Genomic DNA, 18,662 nt, shown 5'->3' on the forward strand with positions numbered 1-18,662 from the left:
CAAAAGCAGAAGCTGGGGACAGGGCAGTGAAGGCTGCCAAGGTCACCAGTGGGCTCAGGCTCCCCATGGAGGCTGAGGGGAGGGGAGCCAAATATGGTGATGGAAAGAACTGGAAGCCAGATGGATGAGGTATAAAAATCTGTATTTATATTACAAAGACAGAATGGTACAGCACAGTCCCTCCCGGTAAACAGGCAGGTGGGTAACCCAATTCTCTCCGGCGAGGATCTCGTGATGCACGGACCTGGCCAGCACCAGGCCCCCTGGGCAGCCCCAGACTCTGGCACAGAACCTGCCCTATATGGGGCCCAGGGTCAGAGTTCTGTGTACATGGCCGTGGGGAGGGAGCCCCAGGTTAGCTGGCCCAGAGAGAGGCAGGGGATGGGAGAAAGGGGGAAGCCTGCCTTACTCAGCAGATGGGGATTGTCTGGGGCAGGCAGGAGGGCGGGGGCCCTCAGGGCTCTAGCTGGGCACATGGTTCCATCAGCCCTGGAGAGCAGGCTGGGGTGCTGGGCCTCCAAGACCCCAACTACAGAGGCAGGCCCAGAGCTCCAAGGAGAAGCAGCTGTCTTGAAGTCTCCCCAGCCAGCTGGGTCTGCACTGGGGCAGTGGTGGCCTGGTGTAGGGTCAACTCCCAGTGAGGGTGGGGACCCAAACCTTAGCCACCGAGGGCCACAATGGCCCACACAGGTGTTGGAGGGCATATGGATAGAGGTCACAGACTCCGCCGCAGCCCTGTTTGGGTCCCATCTGCTTCCTACAGACTCCACGATGCTCAGTTATCCAACGTGGCCTCAGCTGGGCCCCCTCTGGGTCTCTGGCCACCAGCACCAGCTAACCTATGCAAAAGACAGGGAGCTAGAGGGAGCAGGGTGAAAGCATGTGTGAGCAATCCCTAGCACTGGACCCTGGCTAGGGGAGGTGCCTCCAGACCACAGTGCCCCTAGGTAGCCAGTGAGGTCAACTCCCCGGCCCACATGGGAACCGTGGCCTGAAAAGCCACGGGCTGAACTGCCAGGAAGGTCAGCTGAGGGCCCCAGCTGGTCACCCAGGGAGGACTCTGCTGGCTGGGGTGGGAGCAGAGCTGCCAGCTATATGGGGAGCTAGTGCTTTAAGATCTGAGAGCGCAGACTATCTCAGGGCTCTAGACTTGTGTCTCCTGCAGCGGGATCTTCTACTCGGGCCCTCCTACCCTGCTCAGAGCCAGCTGGGTGCTCACAAGAAGCACTGTGTGGCACTTGGCAGATGGGAGAAGCCGATCTGGGCTCTGGACCCCCAGGGAAGCTGAAAGGAGATGCTGACAGAATCGTTTTCCTTGCAACCACCAGCAAGATATCAGGACAATCTCCCCAGTTTGTGTTCTGCCTCCCACGGGCCTGCTCTCCACGTGTCATCCCGAGCCCCTGCGGGGCAGGTTCTGTGCCAGAGCTGCTTCCAGGACCCCTTTCTACCTCAGGAGGCCACCCGCCCCAGGGGTGTCCATCGGCGTGACCAAAAACAAACACGAACTTTCTCCACAATCCAGAAATTGGGTACAATGCACCAGAGAGGGAAGTAGACGCAGCTGCAGGCCAGCCCCACAGCACGCCACCCAAATACTGCTGCGCGGACGAGGACTTCGGGAACAAAAGGCCAAGAGAAGCTGCCTAATGCCCAAGCCCAGCTACCCAGGGGGAAGGGCTATCTCCATCAGCTGCCAATATCTGAAATCTGGAGCCCTCGGCCCAAGCAGGGGGAGCAGGGAAGGGTCAAGCTGGGGACAGGGGAGACCATGAGGCCAGGCTGCCCGGCAGGCCCCAAGCAATGGGGCCAGGTGACAGAGAGCCGTCCCCAAGACTCCTGCCTAGCCCGGCAGTCTCTCACCCACAGAAGTGGGTGCCAGGAGTGGCTGCCGCCCGGGGAGGAAACTAGAAGGGCACCTGCGGGGTGGGCCAGGGGCACCCCTTGGGCCACAAGGGAGATGCTGGTGGTGGTGGGTGGGGCGGGGCCAGACACGGGACACAAGGCACACTTGGACAACGGTGACAGACAAGACGAGTCCCTGAGACGCTGGGTCGCTCCCACCCCTCAGCAAACAAGGACACAACAATGGCTAGGAAAATAGAGTACAAAAATCTTGTTCAGGAAACTGAGGCAGCACACGCTGATGTCACTTGGCAGGGAGTCCTTAGAGCTTTTTTCTCTTTTTAAAAACATTTCTCTTGTTTTGGGGAAAAAGCCTCTCTCCTGGGAGCCCCATTCGGGGCTGCTGGGCAGTGCAGCAAAAAAAATTTTTTTAAAGGTAGATGAGAAAGCCTCCTGAGGACTCTGTAGCTTCAGGCAGCTGCCCCAGTGCAACCCAGCCCCTGGGAGGGGAGCCCCCCACCCTGTGCAGACCAGGAAGGGGAGCCAGGCTGGGGGTAGGAGCCACACACAGGCCTGGAGCCAGCATGTGCCCAGACGAGCCTTGAAGGCCGACCTCCCCAAGACACGTGCCCTCTGGGTCCAGACCCTGTGTGTCTGCATGTGCGCGTGTGTGCCTAGGCATGTGCATGTGTACATCTGAGGGACCTACCAGAGCAGAAGCTGCCCAGCTTGGGGCGGGGTGGCCTGGCCTGCCCCCAGGAATCCAGCCCTAGCTCCTGACACCTATAGGGTGCAAAGGCCCCTCTCCACCCACTTGCCCCAGGGTGCTCACCCGAGTCCCGCCCTTCATGGGTCCCTCTGTCCAGGCCTCAGGAGCCTACGTGGACTGACAGACAGATGGACAGATGGACGGAGAGCCACGCCTTCCTTCCTTCCTTCCTCGGTCCACTCCTTTCTCCTGGGATCCAGGGTTGGGGTCTGAGCTCCCCGCAGTGGTCATTAAGCCCCTCACACGGTGCCCGCCGAGATTTGCAGCAATGATATTTAATACTTCTGGAATGATTAGGAATCTGAGAACAGACCGTGGGCAGCTACGCTGGGCTCCGGGACGTGGGAGCTGGGCCCCATCTCCCTGCAGGGGTCCCTGCCCAGCTGGGAGGGATGGGCGGCACGGTGGGCCCTGACCGGCAGGTGGGCGGAGGTGGGCAGCCCGGGTGGCAGCTGGAGCTTCCAGAATGGCACGGCAGCGGGCCCGTGGAGAGGCTTCGAGGACTGGAGGGCTGGCACACTTGGCCGGGTCGGCAGGCGGGCTGAGGAGCCAAGGGCACCAGGCCTACAAAAGGCCGGGGCGGCCAGGCCGCCGGCAGGGGGGCCTGTAGCCACCATCGCCGCAGCCACCGCTCTGTAGGCTGTAGTGGTCGTCCGCATCACTGCTGCTGCCAACACTGTCCAGCTCTCCGGGGCCAAACTCCATGCCCTCTACGTCCACTTCTGGGGAGAACAGAAGAGGCAGGATCAAGAATGGAGGTGCCAGCCGGGGCTCCCTTCAAAGCCAGGGCTGACCTCGGTGGAGGCAGCCGAGGCTCCTGGGATGGGGGTGTGAGGACTCCGGGTCCACGGCTTAGGGAGGAACAGGGAGCCCGCAGCTCAGGCCCGCTGCCCTCCATGCCTCAACCTCCTCGTCCGTCCCATAGGCGACCACACTCTGAGTGCTCATTGCATCTGCTGTCATCCCCAGCCTCCCCAGGGCTGCCTCCTCGGCCAAGCCCACCCCCTTCCCATCTCCCTCCGGGGGCGCTCCAAGATGCCCACCTTGCTCAGAGTCGTCCGTGGAGACGGCGGAGCCCGTGCTGTCTGTGCGCACGCGTTCCAGACTCTGCATGGACAGCTGTTCCAGCCGCCGCTTCAGGAAGCGGTGTTCCCGCTGCAGCTGCTCCTTGATGCTCAGCGCCCGGCGGTCCTGCTCCTCCAGTTTCTGGGGGTGGGGGTGCTGTGAGCGGTGGGGGTGGGGGAACCACCCCCCGGACCAGGACCAGGAACTGGAACCCAGAGACCTGGGCAGAGCAGATTCTCACCCCACCCCAGCCCCGCGGGCCGCCCCCCGACCTGCCAGGGGTTACAGAAGGCACTACTTCCCAGGCCCAGGCTCTGCATCTGCCGACCAGCTCCAGAAGACCCATGGCCACGACCCAACTTGGCCAAGCCAAGTCACGTGGGGGCCCTGGGCTGGCACAGCCTCCTGGAGGACAGCCTGCCCTCGGTGGTCTTGTCCCCATTGCCCCCCATACTGTGGCTATCTCCCCCCCACCGCCCCCTGCCGCCTGTCCCGGAGGGCAGCACTCTGTTCCGACAGGCTGCCTGCTCCGTGCCTCTCTCCGAGCTCCCGCCACCCTGCCCCAGGGCACCCCTGCCTGTGCTGGCTTGGAGGCTCTGCGGGGTCCTTTGAGGGACCTTTGACTCTAAAACCAGCAGGTGGTCTCGAGGCCCACCCACCCCCAACAACAGCTCACTCCATCTACTGCCTCTGTCAGCCTAAGGAGACCAACCCCACCCTCTACCCAGAACCTCCCAACACCCCTGGGCTGCCCGCTTCCTCTCCTGCCCTTCCTGCCCCCACCTCTCTTCCACAGCCCAGGGTCCCAGGGGCCATTTGCACCCACCTTCACCTCTCCCAGCCCGGCATGGCTACCTCCTCCACCCCTCCAACACTTCTCGATAAAACCCAGCAGGTACCTGTGCCCCCCTCCACCCTCAGCATCCCCAAGCCCCCACTACCCCAGAGGTCCCCAGTGGACACCTGCTAGGTAGCTCCCTGTCAGGCCCCTGGTCCCTCCCCGGGGTGTACAGGACGGGCTGGGGCCAGCTGAGGCCATGGTAGGAGTGCCACCCTGCTCACCTTGATGTGCATCTTGGCCCGCTTTAGGAGGCTCAGCGTGGTATGGCGGGTGCTGTCGGGGCCCAGGGGCACCAGTTGCTTGAGTTGCTCCAGATAGAGCCTTAGTTTGGCTCGTCTGAAAGAGAACACACAAAACCGTCAAGGCCAGGGAGGCAGAGCCAGGGGGACAACAGCGGTGGCAGCAGCAGACCTGAGAGGTCTGGGGGCATGAGAGGCGGCCAGCCAGACTCCTGCATGGACCTGCTGAGGGTCCCTCTCCAGGGCTCCCCTCCCAGCCTGGCTGATAGCGTCCCCCAAAGAGCCAGCTACCCGCCTTCTGGATTCCCCGAGACAGAGCTGGGGCCCAGGTAGCCAGCCAGCCCAGCATAGCCCTCGGGGCACAGCCTCAGAGCCCTGGCTCACCCTGCAGTCACCACCCACCACAGGAGACCCAGGAGGCCAGGGGACGACCTGCAGCGGTGAGATTAGTGCCTTCCTCGGGCTGCTCCCAGAGGGCCAGGGGACTCCAGGCAAGACTGGCATTCCACTTTGTCAAGTTCAGGGTGGTCTCCGGTCATGTCACCACAGAAACACAAGTCTACCGGGGTCAGGGAGGGCCAAGGAGCAGCCCCCTCCCACCCTGAGTTTGGTGCCCCTGAGAGGAGGCTGCTTCCTTCCAAATTTTGTCCCTGTGACCATGCAGACAAACGCAGATCTTCACCCAACCACCCTCATAAGACCCAGTGACATTGTTCACACAGAGGCCTTGGGCGAGGGGCTCTGGCCTGGGTCCCGCCCATCAGAATCACCGCCCTTCCTGGCTAATCCATGTGGGAAGGCAGGCTGGCAGAGACCCCAGGGGTGGCCACAGCTCACCCTGAAACACATTCTGCCCACCAGGATGGCCGGGGGGCCTCTGCCACGTGCACATGCCAGACCCTCCCTGCCTCTGCGGGAGGCCCAGCTGCAGCTCTGAGAAGCTCCTGGAGGGTGGGGGGCATCTGTGTGAGGCCTTGACAGACTGCTGGCCCACTCACCCCTTCCCTCACCAACTCCCGGCTATCATCCCGTCCCCGACCAGCCAGAGCCCTGCCCATCCACAGCCCCCTGCTGCTGCAGAGCCTGGGAGGACAGCGGACTGAGGGGGCACCCGAGGCCTGGGAGAAGGGGCAGCCAGGTGCGGGCAGGAGCCTGTTGGCAGAGCCGTGAAAACAGCCCCTCTCTGCAGAAGGAAGGCCCTATGTCTGTCACCCAGGGCCCTGTGGCACCCTCCCACGGACAGAGAAACCCCCCAGCCCCCCAGCCCCCCAGCCCACAGCACCCTGGGACCTAGAAATTGTCCACAAGAACCTCCAGGACATGGCACGGAGATTGCACTCTGCCTCAAGGCTGGAGGACTTTCAGAGATGAGCTCCCACCTCCACTGGAAGACAGGGCTGGGGAGAGGCACGCCAGCAAGGCCACCCCGACTCTGGGAACCTCTGCTCCCCTACCTCCAAGGGGCTTCAGGACCCTGCCCGCTGCCCCCACTGAAAACAGGGCCAGGAACACTGGGGCAGGCTGCCAACCCTGCTCCATGTGCAAGGAGGGGCTCACCAGCCAGGGAGCCACCCTCCCACCATGGGGCCTGCTGTCCTGCCCCCCATGTCCAGTTCATGGCTGGGGGGGTGGCTTCCCCATTTGCGCTCCAGCAAATGGCAATTCTAACAATCTACTGCTTACGTAAGCAGTACGTGATCTTTGTGTAGAATCAAAAACCGCAAATCAAGACAAAGAAAAATAAATGAAAAGTACCCCAAGTCCCACCATCACTTTGGTGTACTCCACATTCTCGCATTCACAAGTGCTCGGCGTACGGAACCACCTACGTGACAAGGGACCCAATACTGTTTAAGAAACTCAAACAGCAGACGCACACGAGAGACGCAACAGGACACAATGAAGAACAGGAGGCATGCGTCTCCGGGTGACATGGTTGGCAACGTTTATTTCTTTAGCTTTATAGTTTTTTGTTTTTGTATTTTCAGGCTTTCTATGCTAAGATAAAATACCACATATTACTTTTACAATCAGAAAGAGAATTTGTACAAGAAAGAAAAAACACAGCTAAAAGACAAATAACAGCGGAAAAATATCTGTAATACACATAAAAGACAAACGGTTAGTATTCGTGACATTTTGAGCTCATACACATCGAAAATAAAAAGAGGAGTATCTTACTGTGGAAATGGACGAAGGACACACACAGGCAAGCTGCAGAACACAGAGCGCTAAGCTAACATGAAACCCAGTCGGCTGCGTAGCTCGTGAGGAAACCCAAGCCCCGTGGGGGAGGCCGTCATCTAGGCCCGCCTGCCAAGACCAGCTGGCTCTGGGGCTAGCCAGTGTGCGGTCAGCCACGCGTCGTGGGGTCATTGGGGGAGGGGAGCAAACAGGGACCACGCACCCAATGGCCATGGCAGCAACTTGACACCTTTGTCAACACTCGCACCAGACCCCAGGGTGACAAGGTGTGCTGCAGGGCCGTGGGCCACGAAGCAGAGGCCACAGCTAAGAGCACCGGCAGCACAGCCACGTGTCGGTGTCGGCACAGGGACAGCGGCGGTGGCGAAGGCACCGACACAGGACAGCGCTCGCGTGGTGGCAGGTGAAAGGTCAAGTTATGAAACAGCGGATAACAAGGTCCCCTTCTTATCCACGTTAGTATCTGGGGGGGGGGTGCAGGTGGCCTCCCAGCCACCTAGGGTGGCTCTCTCTGGGGGAGGAGGGGCACCGGGGTCCCCCGAGCATCCATCATAGACGTGGACAGACTGCTTTAGAAATGCTAAAGCAGAGGCTCCTCAAGGGACAAAGACAGTCTGCGGGACCATCCCCATGGGATGCTGAGCACTAGACAATGTGGCCGCCCGAGTCCCCGGGGCACTTTGCCAGGACTGCAGCCTCGGTGGGGCAAGGACCCAGTTCTGCCAAGCACCGGCCGTGGGGGCCAGGGCAGGTCCCCACCCTTCTCGGCCCAGATGGTATGCCACTGTGGGGAGCGGGAGGGGGTGCTGAGGCCCCGCCACCCGGGGCTACTCTGGCTCCAGCCAAGCCCTCCTCCGAGGCTGCCACGGTGCCCCCGGCCCACCGCCAGCGCCCTGTGGCTGTCCTGGCATTCCTGGGAGCTTTGAAAATTCACCACTTCCTGAAGGAAGCCTGTGGGATTCAGGAGGCAGGAGCTGCCTCTGGGAATCACTGCATTAGTGTTAACAGCAGCTCGGGCTCTGGCTGCCGGCCACAGCCCAGCTCTGGACACAGGTCCTTCCTAGCTTCTCACCACGAGCCCCCACCCCCATCCCCGCTCCCGGGAGGAAGACCCAGAGCTCCTGAGCCATGTCCCCCAGTGTCTGCGCGGCCACGCACTGAGCCACCCCAGGCCTGGCTGCTTGGAGAAAAGGGAGACGCAATGAACTGTGGCTCCCTTGAGGGGTGCAGCAGGCGCTGGGGTGGGGGGCGGGGAGGCAAGCACAGGTCCGGTTGCTCCTTCTGCTCACCTGCACCTTCTACTTGTCAGGGGATTTATAAAGACCGTGAGCCCCTGCGCTAGGTGGTGGGAGCTCCGTGCCTCCATCCACAAAGGCTGAAGCCTGGAGCTGGGGCCAGGAGCCTCACCCTGCCTGGGAGCACCTGACCTCCGTGGCCGCTGGCCCTGGGGTCAGCAGCGGAGTGCCAGCCTTAGCAGACCCGCAGGAACTGCTTCCTATGAGGCCTGGGAGGAGGATCAGGGCCAGGCTGCACAGGCCTCAGGGTGACCAGGCTGGCTCAAAGAACAGGCAAGGGGAAACCCCACAGGCCCAATGGAGGCAGACCTCCAGGGAAGGCAATGTCCAGGGCCTGTGCACCCCCCTCCCCGGAGCTGGCCGGGTGACCCAGCCAGTGCTTCTTTCCTTCCTGTGGCCAGCGGCCAGCAGCATCCTGCATCAGCGCTGGGCAGCCACAGGCACAGCCATGACCCAGTCCCCACCAGGGGCTCCTCACGGCTATCCACAGCTGCCTATTGGCCAGCCAGGAACAGGACCCTGCACTGGGACGGGGGAGTGGACAGAGATCTCAAGTCACCCATCTATCCAGCTTCTGTGTCTCAAAAAGACCCCAAGGCCCAGCCTATCAGGGCGAGCTATGGTAGAAGGTGACTGAGGCCAGGCCAGGGTCAAGGGGCAGTTGTAGGGGTCAAAGGCTAGCAATCTGTCCTTCTCTACGGGCTGTCATGCCCTTGGCACCCACCCTCCCTCGGCCTCGTCCCCTCTGTCTGCATGAGGGGCTGTCTTCCCAGACACCACCCCAGGAAGCCTTCTGCAAAACACCCCCCATGTGCCTGTCCAGGTTCCCCGGTCTCAGCGGAGACTGGCCACCTCCTCCAGCCAGGGAGCAAGCCTGGGGCCTGCCTGGCTCTCGGGGCCCCTGCACCTGCCCCACCTCCATGGCCTCCTGGGATCCCCTCAAACACAGGACCAGTCCAGGAAGTATGGTTCCTCCAGAGAACACGGCGTCCTGTCCCTGCCCAGCGCCCGCCCAGCTGAGGGCCGAATCCCAGGGGAGCGGAAGCTGGTGCTGCCGTAGGCGTAGAGCAGGGGCGGGCGGAGGACACACAGAACTGGCCAAGCTCCAAACCTTCCCAGAGCAGGCTGCGAGTTCAGCTGTATGCAGAAGCCCCCCTCCCATGCTGACCCAAGAAGGGCGGAAAGAGCTGGCCCATTTCACAGATGGGAGCAAAGCTCAGGAAAAAGCTACCATGTGCCATCCCTTGGTCCTGGCACCACAGCTCCTCCCTTCAGGGCCTCTGTACCCACCCCCAGCTCCCACCACCCCACTGAGATCCAGGAGGGTCCCTGTCTGCAGGGCTGAGCCTGTCTGTGCCTTGTCCCAACTTTAGGGGAGGCCCAGGGTGACGGAGCCCGAGGGTAGAGCCAGGCCTGCAGCACCCAAGCTGGGGTCAGCCAGGGAGGGGCCCTGGGACCTAGCTCCGGCAACAGTGCTGCCCTGCCCTGCTTCTCTCCCCAAGCCCTCCCACTCCCCAGAGGACCGAGCACAGACCCAGACTCACAGCCAGTAGGGGGGCATGAAGGGGGCTCCCCTGGATCCCGCCCTGACCCAAAGCGTCCCTTCAGGCCCATGTGGCCAGAGACTGGGTACCCTTCCCAGTGGCCCCACACAAGACCAGCAGGAGCTCCTTGGAAGGCAGGCCCCAGGGTGCAGGGGACCCCAGACTAAGAGGGCCAAACCCTCCTGGCTGGAAGCCAGCATCCTAAGGGCTCACAAGTTGCTCCCGAAGGGGCTTAGATATGGCTCTCCTCCTCCAGAGAACGTGGCCTGACCATCACCCAGCATAGGGGGTCCTGCTCCAAGGCCCTGCCCCCCACTCAGAACTTCCAAGAGCAGCGCCTGGGCCCCCATCTCCGGCCCCCTGGCATAGGAGTGCCTGAGAGCAGAGCCTGACGCTGCCTCCTAAGACAGACCCTTCCTCAGTAAGGGCCCAGCCTGGCAGCACCATAGGCCACACCCAGGACACATTAGGAGGCATGGGGCTGTGGCCACAGCATCCCCACAGCAGAAGGGGGAGGGGGTGGGATGCATCAGGGGACTCATAGGGGCGACCAGAAGTGGGGGACAGGGGATCACTTACCTGTGCTTTTCTAGTTCATTGTGTGAAGACCTGTTTAGAGAGACAGAAAGACAGAGCTCACTCTGCTGCCTGGTCACCAGGACAGGAATGACAGCATAACTTGGGGGCCTGGGGACCTGCCAACGGTGGCAGAGAGGGTCTGGGCCCCAGGATGCCTCAGGCTGGGCAGGGCCAGGGCAGGAGAGTGGCTGCCTAGTGAAGACGGGGGTGGGAGAACCTGGCACTAAGTGACAAGGACAGGAGACACAGAAGTGCAGCTGTATCCAGGGGTGCCTAGGGCCACCCAGCTTACTTCAGGAGGCCTGTGGGGGCTCTGGCCAGCAGAAGGGCCCAAGGCCCCTTCCAGAAGGTACTAGGAGTACTAGGACTAACCCACCCTGTGCTCCCCAGACTTCCCAGGCCCTGAGCCACCAGCCTTCTCTGTTCCCCCCTCCTAGAGGCCAGCGGTATCTTTGGAACTACGGGAGTTAGCACAGAGAGTCAAGGGAAGGTGAGCATAGACACGGGGCAGGATAGTCTGGCCTGGACCCAGCTGGAGCACCATTCTTACCCTGCTGGTGTCTCCCACCTGCATCGTCACAGTTCATCGTAGCGCTGGGGACACCCAGGGACAGAGGAGACCCAGCCCCAAAAGGATCAGCACATAAGGATGCCTCCACCACGTGAATGCTCCCCAGGCCAGTGGGCAGGAGGGAGGCTGGCCCTCACTTCCCTCTGGGGCCATGGTCTGGGTACAGGGGCCCTATCTGCTGCTCAAGCTCTGCCCAGCTGGCCCATCCAGGCAGGAGTACAGAGTCCTGAGTGCCCTGGCAGTCAGGGCCACAGCCCGTGCCTTGTAGGACAACAATACAGCAGGGCCAATCTCCCAGCTCCCCATCATCCTCGCAATCCAGGTGGGGACTCCATGGACAGCCAGGGCTCCTAGGCTTGCCCAGCTGCCTCGCATGTGAGCAGAGGGCACTCAGGCACTCCTATGTCCACCTCAGGGGACACCCAGATTGAGTGCTGTCCCCCCACCCCTCACTCTTTTCAGGAGCTTCTACTGACCTCTGCCTGCCTGCCTTTACCCTCCTGCTCCAGGAACTGTGGACAGTGTGTCACCCGTCCCCATCCCACAAGCTGGAGTGCCTGCCCATCCTTCCCACCTCTGTGGCCTGCCATGGTCCATGGCCCCACCAAAGCCAACTGGGGCCCAAGGCCTCCCCTCTGCTCAGCAGGGCAATCAGCCCCGGGGCCTCCCTGTGCAGTGTTAGGAGAGCCTGGAGGGCCTGCTGGTCACATGAGCCAGGCAGGGAGCCTCAACCTCTGCCAGGACTGGCCAGGACCAGGAGGGAGCAAAGCCATCAACTCCGCAAGGTCTGAACCACAGTCCCTCCGTGTGGGTCTGGAGGTCTGCTCACGTGTGGATGAGGTTAAGGATCAGTGAGTGTCCTTCAATACAGAGAGCTGCGTCTGGCCTCTCCCTTCCAGGCCGGGCTAGACCCCATCCTGGAGGGAGGGGGGTCACTCCTTGACTAGCTAGAGGATGGAGAGAGGCCCAGAGCCCCTCTTGGGGCCCCTCCCAGGTCCAGACACTTGTGATAGCCTATGGCAGGTTTGTAACATGGGTCCCAGGAACACCCTCCTTGGGCCTGGGGAGAGGGGGGACCCCAGGCTGGGGCTCTGCTAGGTACATTCCTGGCATCCCTTGGCTCACACCCTGCGTCAGCAGCCCCAAGCAGGTACTCTCCTGGCCATGTTCTCCGAGAACCTGCACCCCAGCAGGCTGGCTCCAGTTCCCTCTTGCTGAACCACTGTCCCCCACAGCCCTTCCTGAGACTTGTGGGGCCTCCCCACACACACATTGCCCTCCCGCCCCCCTCCTTGCTCTGGTCCCACCAGTGCCCATCCTTTTCCCTCATCATGATGAGACGAAGATGCCAGCCAAGTCAGGGCCCCAGATCCTCTAAGGCCCTGCTTGGTCCTTGCCCCCGGTCTGGGCCCAGAGGAACAGCAGAGAAGAGCACTGCAACCCAGGAGACCACCTTGGCCCTCCCCAGCGCCCTGAAGGTCTCTGCCTGGCAGAATGGAGAAGGCCAGGACCCCACCTCAGGATGGGGGTCCCAGGGATGGGATGGTGGCCCCAGGCAAGGAATTCAATTTCTCTGTTCCTGTTTCCTCAGCCTTCACATGCAGATAAAAATAACACATCTGTCCTGGGTTGGGCAAACAGTAGCAGATCCTGACCTACTCAGCACCCCGAAGCCCCCAGAGTCATAGCTGGGATTCTGATTATCAACTCTGGGTACCTCATGGGAGTCCAAGGTCATGCCCAGGAGTTCTCCATGGGCCCCAGGGTATTTAGGGGCAGTGAGAGCCAACAGCAGGGACTGGCTGGCTCATCCAGGAGGCCTGAGGCCGGGGTGCCCCCCTCACATATCTCTTCCCAAACTATCCTCAGCAGGGGGCCAGGGCTGGCATTGGGAGGCTCCTCCAGCCAGGGCAGATGGAGACTCAACCAACTCCTTGCCAGGCCCAGGGCGCCAGGACGTCACAGGAGATGGGTCCTTGTGCCAGCCTTTCTGTTTCCCAAGAACCGGCAGGCCACAGGAATGAGCCGCACCCTCTGCCAAGGGGCCCTGAAGCCCCCAGCAAGCCCAGCTCCCCGCCTGGTGACATGGTCCAGAGCCAAAGTAGGCCCCCAGGCACTGCCAGGTGTGGGGTGGTCCTCATGGCAACGGGGAGAGTGGAACCCCACGGAACCCTAGCTCGGGGTCCTTCCCCCTCCGCAGGGATGTGCACCCCAGCTTTCTGCTTCTCCAGCCTGGGAACAAGGCCAAAAGAAGGGAGGTGGGGGAGGGCCGCTGCACGGCGGGCCTGCACCTCTTCAGGCTCCCCTTCAAAAGGGCCTCCTGTCCCAAAGAGGGGACCCCTGCACTTGTCGCCGCGGTTCCACCAATGTCAGCAGACTGGTCAGGAGAATGGACTCCGCGGTGGGGTGGGGGCCCCCGGGCAGGTCCTCCGTGCGCCTTCATTGTCCGGGCCCCCCCAGGGGTGGGCGTACTCGGCCCAGCATTATGAGAGAAGCGGCCCACCCTCCCGCGACCGGCAGAGGCCAGGGCGGGCCATCCCACGCTGCTGTGCTCCGAGCCTCAGTTTCCCCGGACTCGCGGGGCAGCGGCTCGTGCCCCCGACAACTTTTATCGTGGCCGGAAAAGTCCGGAACAACTTGGGAGCGGGAGCGGCTGCGGGAGGAGACCCCGAGCGGCGGGCGCTGTACGCGTGGCACTGTTTACGCTAGAGGCCGAGGAGGCGCGGCCCGCGGGAAGATGGCGACGGCGCGGGCGGGGCCGGCCGGGCGGGGCTGCGGCCGCAGCCCGGGCGCGCCTCCTCCTCCAGGCTGGCCGCCGGGGCGCGCGGCCGGCAGCAGGGCCGCGGTGCGGGGGTCGGGGCCCGCGGAGGGGGGCGCTCCGAGGGACGCCCCGGGGACCGGGCTGGGGGGCGGCCGCGCGGGGGGCGGTACCTGTTGTTCGGGGCCTTGCGCACCAGGCCGGCCGCCTTTGTCTTCTTCCTGGCGAAGTCGCCGTCGAAGGGCAGCACCGAGGCGTAGCCGTGCTCGGCCTCTGCGGACACACGGCGCGGTCAGCGGCCCCGCCCCGGCCCGGCCCCGCCGCCGCCCGCCCGCCCGCGGCCCGGCGCACAAAGGGGCGCGGGCGCTACCTCGGTCCCTGCGCTCCAGGTACTCGGCCGCCTCCAGCAGGATCAGCAGGGAATTCAGCTCCATCGTCCGCCCGCCCGCGCGCGCCCGCGCTCTCCGGGACGGCGGCGGCCGCTGCCCGGCCCTCTCCGGCCGGCTCCGCTCGCCGCCCGCCCCGCGCACCCGGCGGCCCCACTTCCCCGACTCCGCCGACTCCCTGCGCGCTCGGCCGCCACCCTCCGCCTCGGGCCCTCAAATTGACACATAAGGGCGAGCGGCGGCCGGCGCAGCCAATGGGGGCCGGAGCTCCGGCCCCGGGGGCGGGCGCTGGGCCGAGACGGGGCCAATGGGAGCTGGCCGAACGCCTCGGGCCGGGCCGAGAATGTTGACAGATGCTAAGCTCGGTTCCGATAGGCCCGCCGCGGTAGTAACAATTTAGAAGCCCAAGCTTAGCAACAGCACGTGGTGGCCCGGCCCCCGCGATCGCTGACTGGCGGCTGGCGTGCATGTTAAGTAGGCGCCATGCGCCGATTGGCCTAGAGCGGACTATGTAAAACAGGGACCGCGGACCAATGGGCGGCGGCGGGGCGCGCGGCCAATGAGGGCGCCGCGGCCGGACGCGTTGCCGAGAGGAAGCGGAGAGCCGTGGGACCTCACGCCGCGGTGCCCGCGCCCCAGGATCCGTTAGGGTGCGGGGAGCGTCGGGTGCTCCTGGCCGGTCCGCGGGGTCTGAACGTCGTGTGCAAGAACCTGTTGCCCGGGGACAGCCGCCGCAGCTCTGGCTCCGCGGGAGCACGGGACCTCGTGGTCTCCTCGGGGGTGTCGCGTGGGCTGCGCACGACACCGCTTCCCGCCGGACGCAGAGTGACCCCAGCGAAGGGCGGAGCTCGGGGGAGGGGCGTAGAAGGATCTCCTTGAGCCTCATCTCAACAGGGAGAGGCCCGGGGAGGAAGGGACCCCCAAGAGTGGACAGTTGCGTGCTCGCGTTTTGTCTGCAGAGTGGGCACATTCCAAGACATTCCGGGCATTGGTCCCCTCTGGCCAAAGAAGCGGTTTCTGGGGAAGAGCATTGCCCTCTGTGGGAGGGGAGCAAGGCCCTCATCGAGCTCCTGGCTGTTGCATGGCCCCTAGTGGCTTATGCCCCTCAGCTGGCTCCGTGGGAACGGGGTCTGGCAGCCTGGACGCAGCCCCAGACTGGCCCTGGGTCCCCTCGGTCTTCCTTTTCGCTAATTGTTGAGACTAGTGGCCTGGGAGCCCCTGAGGAGGGGACGGGCAGGTTGGAGAGTGTGAGGATAAGGTAGCTGGACCCTGACCACCTTGCCCAGAGTTCAACATGGGGTACTGCTGCTGCCAACAAAACAACCAAAACTAAACATCTGGGCACTTCCTGTCCTGGGATCTGCTAGAGGTTTCATATGCATTCCCTTGGGAATTTCTGAACTCCCCAATTTATAGATAAGCCAGGAATCCTGAGGTGTGGGGACTGGCCAGGGTCTCCTTGCAATCCCCGGGGCAGGTAGATGAGTGCTACCCTAAATGTGACCTGGGCCTGGTAACCCAGGAGCATGGAGACCAAGACCCTTCCTGGCCTCACATTACTTGCCAGGGGTGGGAACTACAGCTGCGTGACCTGAGAAATGGGGTTAGGGATGTGTTGTCTACACCCCAACCCTCCCAGCAGAGCTCAGCAGGACCCAACAGGTATCACCGCTACTGCCATTAGACAGCCCTGCATGGACATTAAGACAACCCCTTGACAGGAACCCCAGCCCTTCTTGCTCCTGCCTCACGATCCAGGACAGAGCCCTGGATCATGCTGTGCAGGGTAAAGGAGGGTGCCAGTTCTGGGGGCACAGAGGCTTGCAGAGTTCTATAGGAAGCAGGACCCCAGGCTCACCAGCTGGTGGTCAGCATTTTGCAGATCCCCACCAGAGGGGAATCCTAAGGGACTTCTGTCCCTGCATCCCTCCCCCTCAGAGGCAGAGTCCCTTCATCCCTGCTTATGCGAAGGGTAGGTTGCTGACCCAGTCCAGAGCTGGCAGCTTGTCCATGATACCTGCCAAAGGCCCACCCTACAAACTGCCAGGAGGCATGAGGGCTGCTGTGTGTCTCAGCCCGCAGAGCAAGCACCCAGGTGTGACCACGGGAACACATGCACAACGCACCCCGGCCCGAGAGGAAAGAGGGCGGCCCCACCTTGCCTCCATCTGCAGTTAGGCTGTTTTGGGGTCCCCTCTCCCAGCAACACCAGGGGCCAAGCAGTGCCTGTGAGTGTCGGTGGCACTGGAGGGCAAGCAGTGTGTGGAAGCGAGGGGAGAAGTCGGCCGTGAACTAGGGGCTGGGCAGGAGGGCCAGGGCCTGGTGTGGGCAGAGGCCTCAGGACCCCAGGCCTAGGGGGCAACCAGGGAGCCAGACAGCCCCCCAGGGAAGACACTAAGGTGCAAGGTTGGGGGCTGTGAGTGGGTGGGGGACGAACGGGGGTGGGGTGGTGCTGATCTCACTTGGGGCCAGCCAAGGCTCCACACCCCCAAGTGTCAATGTGCCCTCGCCGGGTATGTTGCGGGGGCAGGGGATGGCAGGGAGCAGAGGTACAGCTGGTTGGCCCAGGGTCTAAAGCTGCAGGCCCTGTGCCACCCCTGGCCCAGCGCTGTAGGGCAGGTCTCCAACGGGGCTGTGTCACCTCCTCCAGGGAGGCTTCCCTGAGCCCAGACTAGGCCAGCTGCCACCTCACCTACCCCTCTCTCATGCCTGCCCAGCCCTTCCTGCCCCACTCCGGCACAGGGCCTTGTCCCAGCGGGAACTAGCCCAAGTCCATGGCCCCCTGAGGAAGGACACAGACCTCTCAGGCCCCCTCTGTCACCATTTAGAGCCCAAGAAGGGGCATAGACCTCTCCTGCCCCCCACTCCAGAGGACTCTCCAAGCATCCCGGCTGCAGGGGCCCTCCACCGTGCATCCCTCCTGCACCAGCGCACATGTCCGTCACTGTGCCATCCCCCAGATTCTTTCCCCTGCCTGTCCTTTAGGGGAGCCCGGTCCACCCCAGAGCTCCAGATAGGGACTCTAAGAGAAGGAGTGGGGCCTGAATCCAGAAGGGACGTCCCGATTTGGCTGGAAGGCCCCCTCTGCCCACGTTTCTTGGTTTCCTCCCCCACCCTCACCCTAGCCTCAGCTCCCCTGGCTATAAAAGGAGGATGGGAGTACCCACCTCTTGCAGTATTTGGGGGATGGCATGGATTTCTGGCCCAGGAGCTCGGTAAAGGCAGACTTACTCCCCACCCCTAGGATCCCACGAGGGGATTTAAAGCCCTAAGGACATCAGAGGGAAAGAAGCCTCTAGAAAGCTGCTTCCTAGCCTCCCCCACACCTACTGGGCCCTGGCTCCCTTTCTCTGGACCCAGAGTTTCACCTCTACCTCACAGCCTTGGGAACATACCCATGGCTCCCAGCACGGCACCAGGAAGCACACCCCCATACACACCGTGCCCTCAGGACAAGGTGTTCAAGGCCCTTCTTTCTCCAAAGTCACCTCCTCCTGCTTCCAGGATGCCCCACCCCTGGCTTCACCTTCTTCTTGCCTACTCCGTCCCTGGGGTGGACTCCTTGCTCCCACCTGGGTCCACAGCCCCAGCTTTCTGGGCAGGAGGCTGGGAGTGAGGGGCTGCCCGCTTGCCTGGACAGCCCACAGCCTGCCTTTCCCTTGGCAGGTGTAGTGGGGGACAGGCCATGTTTGGTTACGTCCCAGCAGGCAGGTTCTGGGACTGTGGTGTGGGGGGACACAGAGCCTGGCCTGGGGTCATCTGAGGACCAGGGCCAGCCCAGCATGACAGCCAGCCTCCCAGAAGCCTTGGCTCCCCTGCCCTGAGATGTCCGGTGTGCACCAGCACCAGAGGGGAGTCCAGGGGACTTTTGTCCCTGCATTCCTCCCCCAAATCGTCCCTGAATTCTAGTCTGGCCACAAGACCTTGGCCAGCTCACTTTAGCCTCTCTCAGCCTGTTTCCCAGCTATAAAACAGTTGACAGTACCTGCCTTTTGGGCTGGCTTTGGGATGAAAGAAGGATCCATGGAAAGACCCAGGCAGGAGTGGGCAGGGCACAAAGGAATGCCCCGAAAGTGGCAGGGATACGAACATCAGCCCTGATCGGCAAGAGCCTCTAACCGTTGGCCCTACACACGGAGACAAGGGGCAGGGCCTGCCAGGTCACCACGGCCAGCATCAGAGTCCCTGTTGAACTTGACTGGACTGGAGTGGCAGCTGCCCAAGCCAGCCAGCCACGGGCACCGGGCCTGGCCTCTGAGCGTCTGGGGCCTTCTACAAAGCTTAGTGCTCAGGAGAAAACGGTCTCTGGAATACAGTAAGGGGGCAGCGATGATATCAAGATGCATGAAGACATAATTAAATGTGTGCAGAGCTAACACAATGTCAATGTTATTTTTTTAAAAGATTTTATTTATTTACCTGGCAGAGAAACAGAGATCACAAATAGACAGAGAGGCAGGCAGGGGTGGGGGGTGCGCTGGTGCTGGGGAAGCAGGCTCCCCACTGAGCAGAGAACCCAATGCGGGGCTCGATCCCAGGACCCTGAGACCATGACCTGAGCCGAA

The 18,662-nt window shown here is 62.6% G+C and overlaps 1 protein-coding gene across 2 annotated transcripts; it reads right to left on the reverse strand.

Moving 5' to 3' along the window:
• Positions 1-125: 125 nt before the first annotated feature.
• On the reverse strand, positions 126-14,288 carry MXD4 (MAX dimerization protein 4). 2 transcript variants are annotated; one of them, XM_047718647.1, is made up of 6 exons: positions 14,082-14,288; positions 13,885-13,984; positions 10,383-10,412; positions 4,742-4,856; positions 3,658-3,820; positions 126-3,336 (listed from the first exon to the last, which is right to left on the reverse strand). In XM_047718647.1, the coding sequence occupies exons 1-6, from the start codon at positions 14,143-14,145 to the stop codon at positions 3,179-3,181; spliced, it is 630 nt and encodes a 209-aa protein (XP_047574603.1). In that variant the 5' UTR covers positions 14,146-14,288; the 3' UTR covers positions 126-3,178. The 2 variants fall into 2 exon arrangements, with proteins under 2 accessions (XP_047574603.1, XP_047574605.1); XM_047718649.1 differs by lacking the exon at positions 10,383-10,412.
• Positions 14,289-18,662: the final 4,374 nt, after the last annotated feature.

The sequence above is a fragment of the Lutra lutra genome, chromosome 2 (genome assembly GCF_902655055.1).
Source record: "Lutra lutra chromosome 2, mLutLut1.2, whole genome shotgun sequence".
In the NCBI taxonomy this organism is placed as follows: Eukaryota; Metazoa; Chordata; class Mammalia; order Carnivora; family Mustelidae; genus Lutra; species Lutra lutra.

Coding starts and splice junctions, on each gene's coding strand:
- MXD4 (XM_047718647.1), bottom strand. CDS start 14,145: ATGGAGCTGAATTCCCTGCTGATCCTGCTGGAGGCGGCCGAGTACCTG. Junction 4,857..10,382: donor AATGAACTAGAAAAGCACAG/GTAAGTGATCCC, acceptor GTTCTCTTTCAG/ACGAGCCAAACTAAGGCTCT. Junction 3,821..4,741: donor GGGCCAAGATGCACATCAAG/GTGAGCAGGGTG, acceptor CCCCACCCCCAG/AAACTGGAGGAGCAGGACCG.